Here is a 9,792-nt window from a genome sequence, read left to right on the forward strand (position 1 = left end):
ACTCATTGGTCAGAGCCTCACTGTGCTGCTCATCAGCCATAACTACAAAAAGACTTTCTCTGGCTTACAGAATTGTAATCTGCTATTTTCTGATTCACAGACCCTGTATCAGACTGAAGGAAGCAAAACGTTAACCAGAGCAGTGCAAGAGCTGGATAGTCTCAGCTTATAGAACCTATGGTACTATGTTCCTCCTGACTCATTCAGTATCTCCAGGGATATTCCCCCTGGACTGTTCGAGGGAAACAATCTACTATTTCATGACCAGTTAGGTTTCAAGAAGACTTCAAACTAAGAGATTACTTTTTGCAAACTTCTCTACTTCTCTATCCGTCAGAGAAAATTTATGAAATCAAACTTCCTTGATACTCTCAAGGTGACTTCCAAGGTCTCCTCTTCAGACAGAAAACGAGCTTTACCATTCTTGCTGTCTACACAGTACGGGAGGTGCAGCAGCAGCTTCCTGTAAAAAAGGACACAGTGAATTTCAATGTCTCAGACCGAGTGAGCAATTGAGATGACATTGCAAGTTACTCTTGCAATTCACCAATCAGTATACCAAGGAATGTTCTTTCAGTATATCTTGTTCTCATGATAGGTTGTGGGGTTCCTGCAATACCCGGTGCACAGCTATACAGGCCCTGAAATACTTTCAGCACTATTCTTTTCTTTCGGCTGTGGCTATGACAACTGTTTCCAATGATGGATTGTGGGCTCTCTCCACTGTTCTTGCTTTTGCACAGTACTGCATTTTAAATGCAGAGGAAGGAGGAGCTGCATTGATAATGCTCTCCTGATGGTAAAAATCTGAATAATGCTTAAAGCCTAAACATGTCTTTAAGAGTTTGTCTTCTCTAGTAAAAAGAAATAAATGGTGCAGCCTGATTAGAGATTCTGGCCAGTCCAGTTTCGCAAAGGGTATGTCTACACTGTAAAGCACAATTCAGGTATGAAAATGGACTTACAACTATGAAGTTGCTGGGATTTTAACATACTTTGAAGATTCATTCAGTGATCCCCTACCTGTGGCTCAGGCACATAATACACAAAGAAAGGCTGGATCTTGGACTCAGGAACTATTCCACAGTCCCTCGCTATGTTAGACATACAGCTTTTTCTGGAATGGCTGACAACCCTTCCGGTTTATCTCCTCACGAGGATGTCTCAGTCTGGACCCATTCAACTCTTCTCATTGACAATAGTTCAAACTTACTTGCTCATGCAGAATCTGGACTCTTTCACTTATATATTAACAATATGAATGATGGATCAGTCCTGGACCTCCACTCTATTGACAGTGCAAACAGAATCAAGGACACTTTAGAATCAAGAGATCTGCCCAGCCAAACTCTATAAAGCCCAACATGACAACATGGTAGCCTAGATGGGGGTTACTTTAAATTGGGGTTTAAGTCATGCTGATTCTTTTTCAGACCTTTTCAGCTGTCTTGTAGGAGCCATGGCTGAAAAAAGTACAATCAAAACACCTTTGCACCACACCTACTGAAGGCAGCCATTTGCTGTAATTTGGAGCAGTCCTTAAAATCAGCTTGGCTTAGAATCAGCCCCAGGACTACAGAGTTAGAAACAGTTCCTTTGAGCCCTCCTACACACCTGTGAGAGTACAGTGTTTTTCAGTGTGTAGAACTTGAAAGCTTGTTTGTTCCTTTCATACTGAGACGACTTTCACTTTTATTTGTGAAAGCAGCACTGGCTCAGGCTGTACTCAAGCAACCATTAGATTTACGGCAAACTTTTTATTTGCTAGGCTTGTGACTAGAGTCAGCTGGATACTAAGAAGATAACGGCAGACCTGAGTCACCAAAAAGATAGAATTGCAAAAGAAAAGGAATGCTGAGGTTTTCCTACATCTGCAGCATTGCATTAAGCTACCTCTTTTACTACCTATAGGTTCTGCAAGTCATTAGCTGAACAATTATTCCTCCTGATTTTCCAGTTTCAGAGCCAGCACTTCCAAACATTCTTCCATTCCTGTTGCGTCTTTGGGTTAAATCCAAGCAGGGGGTAACCAACTCAGCCTGGTTTTGCCTTTGAGAAAGGTGGCTTTTCTATAGTTAGTCCACTAGGGACAGAACTTATTCCATGGCCTGCACCTTGAATTTATTTGCAGGAAGCTATTCACATAGGGATCTTCCCACATCCCATTCAATGTAGCAAGTCAGCCCAGAGAGGATTAAGCTTTCTTATGAAAGCACTCTATTGTGAAGAAGGACTTAAAGCAAAACAGACATGGGAATTATCTGGAAATCTCAGGCAGGGCAATTGCACATTGAGGGAAATATGGAGGAAGACTGAGAAGTCAGAGTATATTTTGTAGGTTTGAAATAGCCCTATAAAAAACAAGAACTCAAGGAAATCTCTTTAGGGAAACCTTGTAACATTTCCATCTCTGCATCCATGCCTGGATATGTCCACAATTTAGCTTTCAACTTCTGAATATGTATCTGCACATTTTTTTTTTTTTTACCATCTTCAGTTATGTATTTGTACAAATTAGTATTTAGAAAGCAAACTCTCGAGAAGTCCTTCAAGACCGTGGGCAGCTTTTTGCAAGATATTTTGGGCCCTTGAAGCCTTGCTGTTTAAGTAGCCAAAATCTGTCTTTCAGCTGTTTTTGCTAGAACAGTATCACAGATTCAAAGCTAGCACACTATACACCCATGGATGGACTAGGGTTGGTTTTGTCTATATCTATTTCTCATGCGCAATTAATAATCCGATCTTCATCTTTAGCTTTGCTTTCCACACAGCATTCAGTTGTGGAATGCTCCTTTCAAAACCTCCTTTCAAACAAGATATTAATTGTACTTCTATCAATTGTGTTTCACTTACTTTTTGGGAGTTCGAAGGTCAAGAACCTTGTCCTGGATATCTAATGTGATGTCTGAGTACTTTGTCTTTGGGAGCTTGATTTTAACCTGAAATGATGGTCAGAGGTAAAGCTGTGATTAGATATGTAGCCCTACAAACCATAAAAGATCTCCTCTTCATGAATATTTTGATGCTAGTGTCAAAGAGCAACATTCTGAGTAGGTAATTTGTATCAGAGAAAATATGACAGGGATAATCATTGCTTTCAATAGCTTAGTGATGTGTATTCATATCCTATTTTCTTTAAAATCCTGAGCTGATAATGTACTTGACAGGTATTCTACATCCAGCAAAACCCCCTGGCTTTGTGTATTCCAAGGACAGCATGCTTCTACTAGAAAAATTGCACAGCAGTTCTACCTGTCCTGAAGTTCAGAAAGCAGGGAGGTCTTTGATCATATAATAATGGGACAGGATCTGATATCTGTAACTTTAAAGACTATCAGTATTGTAGCATTCTGCTAACTCTCATACCTTGTAATAAATGCAGGCAGATGAAAACCATCTCCTTCTCAGCCCCTCTCACCTCCAAAATTGTGTCCAAGATGAAACTTCATCTTAGAGCTACTTTTTATTTCCCTCAAGTCTGTATGTGGCATATGCATTTGCACAGATTCTCTTGAGTACACTAGGTCCTTGAGGAGATACATACAATTTCCTCAGGCTAGCAAGTGTAAATATCATCTACAAATGCTTGAAGAACTACAAGAAAATCCTACGGGAGGCCAAAGGCAGTAATACAGCTTGGTGTTTACATTCTGTCCCTCAAGAAGGCGGCAAGATTGAAAAGGGCAGAGAAAAAGCACAAAGAAGGGATGGGAGATACAGGTTCAGCTCACCACCATATCTTCACAGCAGGCTGTGGAGGGGTCTTTCCTGCTCATCCCAAAGAAGACGTCCTCTGTTCCCACACACTGTTTGAATAAAATCTGATACCTGAGACAGAGAAGTAGTTGCCTAATAATACCGGAGAAGAGGTAGGAGACTAAAGCAGTCTGTATTTCTCAGAGGACCATAAATATCCTTATCGCATTGTCACTCCTCTTTTTCAGTCTCCCTTCAAGTCTTCAACCCATCTGCACTGGGTTTCTCTTCAGAGCCATGACTGAGTTAGCTAGAAGACAGGTGAAGATCATTCACTCCACCTTCCAGGGCACTCACTTTGCTGCCTCTACTTCACCAACCAGCCTTTGCAGGATCAGGAAATGCATCCTAAGTGAATGATACTTATCAACTAGTCAAACACCACAAACTCTTGAGAAAAGGATTTGAAAAGGATGCTGTCGCAATTACATGTGTTCTGTTCTGTCATTCAACATATTCTTGCAGCATAACACTCTTTTGTCAAATTTTAACTCTTTTGCATTCGGCCAACGTTTATTTTCTACCCCTCCACATTTACAAAATGTAGAATCATGTACTCCCTTGCTCTTGATACTTAATGAATGCAAATACAAACTAAAGATTGTATTTAAAACATACATTACTCTTACTGAATTGAGCAAAATAAGTGGAGTGAGTCACATCTCTAAGCTGTGCGAAAGAGTAAAACCTTTTTCATATCTCCAGTGTTTATATGCGTATGTAATAATTCCTAAGTCAATGAGAAATCTGTCTGATAGCTCTGGATGCACCTCTCTAGCCACCTGTTCTCCTTTTGGGCCATTTTCCTTGATTCAATTTGATGAACTGTTACAAAGACTTATACTCTTTTTTCATCTGTGCAACACAGTTCATAATTGTTTGAGTGCTAGAGAACCACTGCATTTTACCCAGCATGGAGGGGAAGGGTCAAAAAATGGCATGAGAAAAGCTTCCGTTGTGCCCACAATACAGAGAGAGCATGTTTTATACCTCACAGGTGACGGTTTCAAGAACAACTGTATGTGAGGCTATAGGTGAATGCCAAAACATTTTCAGAAATGCTGAGTCTAAGTTCAGGTGGGTCTCAGTCCCGTGTTTAGAACAGGAAATTGAACACCTAATGGCATGACTTATGTGCAGAGAAAAATGAGGATTCTGGACTACAAACTAGTGTACAATACACAGCTTCATGGGCTTCAGTCCATCTGTCCAGCGTTTAGCACTCCAGGATATGGCATCAGAACACAATGATTAGAAATGCAAAGGCTGCTTTGTGGATTGACCCTGAAGGCTTTCTGATCTCTACAAACTACAACTAACATGCCTGATTGTATCTATTTCAAGAATGTTTTTGTTATTGTTTTTCTATGAGCAAGGGAAAAGACTCTGGTTTTAGGCTGTCCCTTGACAGACTAGATTGAATGACAAGATTTAAAAGTTCAAAACTGCCTTCATATTGCCTTCCTTCCCATAGTACTATTTGTCTCTAAAAAGCTTAATTCTTTGAAACGCAAATATAAGTTGGAGTACTTTATGAATTTATGAATATGAAAAATGAATGCATCTCGGTTGCAGTGGGAAAAGACAGGTATTTCACACAAATGACATATTTGACAGCTAGTAAATCGTTTTGCTGGCCTACTTCCCCTCCTAATCTCACTTTATACAAGTATCTGACCTGCAAGTAATCTTATGATGGGAAAAACCAACTCTACGTTTCTGTTATGAGATCAGAAGTTTTCCAAGGGAGAAGTTAAAATCACTCTTCACGTGTTGCTTTAGATGCAACACCGATATCCTTCCTTTCTCCTTCCATGACACAAGCTTTTCAGATGGCTGTTTCACTCAAATGCAGTAGGTGCTGTTTAACTCTGTATTTCCATTAATACTATGTAAAGCCCATGCAGGCAGTCTCAGCTCACTTACTCTGGCTGTTCTCTAGGGTCCCAGGTATCATCAAATTCAGATCCTTCTGGGACCTCCTCTGTATTCCAAATAGTTTTCCTGTTTTCAGATTTCACTTGAAAAGTACCTGTAAGTGATGAGAAAAATCACACTGTCATATTTTGGAATGTCTCTTCCTCTAGGTTTGCTGAAAACTTAGATTTTTCTAGGCTTTAGAAAAATCTTTGTATTAAAAGCATTCTAGTTAATGATTACAGTCTCCTTCACCTCAGTATCTTATGAATGAGAATTTGCAGAAGGAGGATGTTTTCTTTTCCTTTCCCTTAAGTCTCTTTACCCAACCCCTATGTCAAGGAAATCCTCCTTTCAGGCATAAATATCTAGCACTTCAAAATGGGTAAAGTGTAGAAGTATGAAATATTAATCTTCCCCAAGTCCCCCAACATGAGATTTTTAAGTGAGCAGAGTCATTTATAAAAGGACCTCCTCCTCACATAGAAATCCAGTTCTTCCCATTAATTATTCAGTGCAGCCCAGATAAGGTACTGAAGACACATGAAAGTTCACAGGCAGAGTACTATGGTTTATGCCTGTCCTACATGGAAAAACATATTTTCTAGTAAGCTGGTAAATCTGCAACTTGAACGTTTTTATAGCAGAATCTCTGGTTATTGTTGGAATCCCAAGCAAAATTACTCTATTTGTTATATTTGCCACAGTTCCTTTCCTGCTACACTCATCCTGGTTATCGTTGGAATCCCAAGCAAAATTACTCTATTTGTTATATTTGCCACAGTTCCTTTCCTGCTACACTCATCCTGGTCCTTGTTGACCTTTCTTATGGCTCATAAGTAAGCTGCCCAATGATGTGACAGCATTAGCTCCAGGAAGAGCTTTACATTAACTTTGCCAAGACTAAGCTTATCTTCCTTTCTTTCCTGAGTACCGTCCAAGGTGTTGACACAAATTTAGGAACCCTCAAGATATTTGTTCTCATTGTCTGAGAGTTTGCCTTTCTATATGATGCCAGAACACCTGGAGTCAGGTAAAGCATGTAATTGACCGAGGTTTCCAGGCAAAGCACTAGGTGCAGGAAGGAGAACTGAAAAACGTTGAGGGCAGCACTGAACAAAGCTTCTATTCTTCCCATGTGTGGTCTAAATAGGGTTGTGAAACTTTTGGGGGGAATATCGTATGGCTGCATTTCATGGTACACTTCATAGCTCTTCCTCCTCATAGGCATAAGCTCAGTTCCACATGGTTTACTCTATGAAGACCCTTTCAGGTGAGTACTTAGAAGTCCATCTTCCTTGTTTGCTCTAAGTGAGCACTAACAATTCCATGAGAGTACTTATGTGGAGCTTTTTGCTCCTCAGTTATGATTCCCCTCAGCCCGTGACCAGGCTGTGCTCTGTATTCTGTTTATCATCACCACTTGAGGCTGCTGTGCTCTGGAGTTACCCTCTCTGCTTCTCTTTGTATATTTTGCAGTTAAGCTTTCAGGAAAAGAAGAATTCTACAGTATAATTGTAAAAATGTAATGTTATTTCCATCTCAAATCTCAGTGACCACTCTTTTATTGAAGAAAACTCCATCAGTGGTAACTTACTACAGCTGTTATAGTCTGCTAACATGGGACTGAATGCTAAAACATACAAACACTCCCCCTTACCAGTGGTCTCTTTCTTTACTGGTCCAATAGTACCAGGAGTCATGGCTCTAACAGAACAGTGCGGCTGCAAAAAAGGCAAATGGAAATTCAGTCAATTTTCATAGAACCCAGCTCAGTAACAATGATAATGTCAATAAATATAAAACGTTATCTAAGGTCAAACAAATCCCTGCCAGAATCCAAAAAATACTATCCCACAGTTTCATGACCGAACCACTGAACGTTCTCTCTCTTCACTCTCACTCAGCAGAAAGTGACCTTGACACACTGGGTTTAAGCAGGACTCCCAGAAGCACAGTATTACAGACAGATGTGCTTTTTGAGTATTAGTTTCTATGGCATTCTGGCAAAATTTCCATGCTTTGCCTGCCACGAAAATATTGCAGGAAACCAAGGGTGCTACGTGAAAACCCCATCACAGCATTTGGATTCCTTTTGACAGTAGAGATCATATGAAGCAACAACATTTTCCTCTAATTATGAAACAATTTAGTGCTAATAGGCCAATGTGAGGCATTTCTCTATATATGAAGATTCCTTGGTTTGATAAAAGTGCCTCATATGCACAGAACATTAAATTAAATCAAAATAAAGATTTCAATTTACCCAGATTGACTCAGACTTAATTGACATCCCTTGTGGCAATTTTCCATTTCTGTCTCTGAAGTGTCATTCATTTTATTAATAAGATGTAAACAAATTCTTTTAAAATCAGGATGTTTACTGCAAAGATGTACAGCAATAATGCTAGTTTTAAAAGGCAGGCATTAAACAGCTGAAGGGTAGTTAGAGCATGAAGGACCACATCTACCACCTACTGAAAGGAAATTTCAAAGGATACATACCCCTTTTATCTCAAATATTACTACCATTGCCACCACTAGTGCACAACTGCTGGGTCAGCCAGCTGGCTCTTTGTGGAGGAATGATTTGGAGGAACACTGGGGCATTTGCCTTTTTTGTTATCCATGTCATAACATGACTTGTTCAAAATCCTAAGAGACTTGGCAAAGTTTTGAGGCTTCACAGAGGTCTTCTACATTGTGATTGTTGGCACCTGTGGCCCTCCTGGGATATTTCTCCCCAGCACACATGCATGCCTAGATAAAAGCAGCAGTTGCATATTGCAGGAACAACATACGTTTTTCCAAAAGCCATGATTTTCATCTAGTCCTGAGATGAATTGATATAGAAGAATGGAAAGCGATTTCTCTCATTAATCATTCAGATCATTCACCTTAGAATGATTACTCACCCTTCCCTATTCTACAATCACCAACGTATCTATTGTACTTCAATGATCAATTATCTCTACAGTTCTTCAATGCCTGGCACACAGAATTAGTACACTCAGTCGCCTCTGGGTATTTTAGTCTTTACTCAGAAGTTGAGCAGAAACTTTTTTCCCTTCATATGAAGTATTTAGCTGTAATTGCCTTCATCTCTGGCAGACTTCAGGGAAAAGTAGGGTGAAGCCTAACGTATCTTTCAACTACAAGTTCTCATTTCCTTCAGGCTGAAAAATTAAATCTCCCTCCCACTTTGTGGTCACAATCTCTCCCTGTTTTCCTGGGGCATCTTCCTTATTCTCTCCCTCAAGGACTTGTTACCCTAAAAGTATCTTATAGCTATTTCAGTCAGTCCAAAACCTTCTAAGGTTCTCATTCTCTTTTTACTCACTCTGGGAAAAGAAAGATTCGCTTCTCCTCACTTAACAGGATTAGGCTATGGTACAACATGTAAAAGAAGCAGCATTTCTTATGAAAGACTCACCACATGTTCATCATCATCATCTTCTTCTTCTGCATCATGAAGCAGTTTGGCAAGGAACTGCAGAGAAGAGCCTGAGGAAACACTGTCCATATCAATACCCACTGCTCACCTATGCAGAAAAAACAAGTGACAGATGAAGAAAGAACAAAATGTGTTCTATACTGTCCATAAAGCACAATTTTTCTGCTGTGTGTTCTGGAAGGATAAAGTTTAGCCAAACTCTTACATGCGTGATGTCAAAATATATATAATGGAACATAATCAACCTTTCCTCTCTATGCTCAGATTATAGACTCTCTCGCTCCACAGGCATTAGTTGCAATCGCAGCTCAAGCCTTACAGTGACTATTAGCTCTGGTAGCCCCCATGTCAACATGGATTTGCAACCACTGCATTCAGGGCAAGGGCAGCAGGACGCCTTGGCTCAGGCCTGGCACTGAGGGACCAGGCAAAGGTCTTCACACAGGTTCTCTGCCCACCCGCCTTGCTCCAGGCAGGCTTAGGACAGCCCCAGCTGCAGGCCGAAGCTGAGGGCGAACGGAAACGCAGTGTCAGGGAAACCCGCCCTCACCACGGCCCCGCTTTCAGGCTGCACAGCGGCTCCTGGACCCCGGGAGCTGCCCCCACCGGGACAGCCCACCCTCCCTCAGACGCACCAGGCGCGGCCCGGCTCGGCGGAGCGGCCC

The 9,792-nt window shown here is 40.8% G+C and overlaps 1 protein-coding gene across 1 annotated transcript; it reads right to left on the reverse strand.

The window, feature by feature from the left end:
* Positions 1 to 333: 333 nt before the first annotated feature.
* PIH1D3 (PIH1 domain containing 3) lies at positions 334 to 9,196 on the reverse strand. The gene is made up of 6 exons (XM_009579054.1): positions 9,107 to 9,196; positions 7,334 to 7,397; positions 5,683 to 5,788; positions 3,732 to 3,828; positions 2,854 to 2,939; positions 334 to 463 (listed from the first exon to the last, which is right to left on the reverse strand). The coding sequence occupies exons 1-6, from the start codon at positions 9,194 to 9,196 to the stop codon at positions 334 to 336; spliced, it is 573 nt and encodes a 190-aa protein (XP_009577349.1).
* Positions 9,197 to 9,792: the final 596 nt, after the last annotated feature.

Source organism: Fulmarus glacialis, unplaced genomic scaffold (assembly GCF_000690835.1).
Source record: "Fulmarus glacialis isolate BGI_N327 unplaced genomic scaffold, ASM69083v1 scaffold44615, whole genome shotgun sequence".
Taxonomy (NCBI): Eukaryota; Metazoa; Chordata; class Aves; order Procellariiformes; family Procellariidae; genus Fulmarus; species Fulmarus glacialis.

Coding starts and splice junctions, on each gene's coding strand:
- PIH1D3 (XM_009579054.1), bottom strand. CDS start 9,196: ATGGACAGTGTTTCCTCAGGCTCTTCTCTGCAGTTCCTTGCCAAACTG. Junction 7,398..9,106: donor ATGATGATGATGAACATGTG/GTGAGTCTTTCA, acceptor CCTTTTTTGCAG/CCGCACTGTTCTGTTAGAGC. Junction 2,940..3,731: donor CCTGCTGTGAAGATATGGTG/GTGAGCTGAACC, acceptor CCATCATTTCAG/GTTAAAATCAAGCTCCCAAA.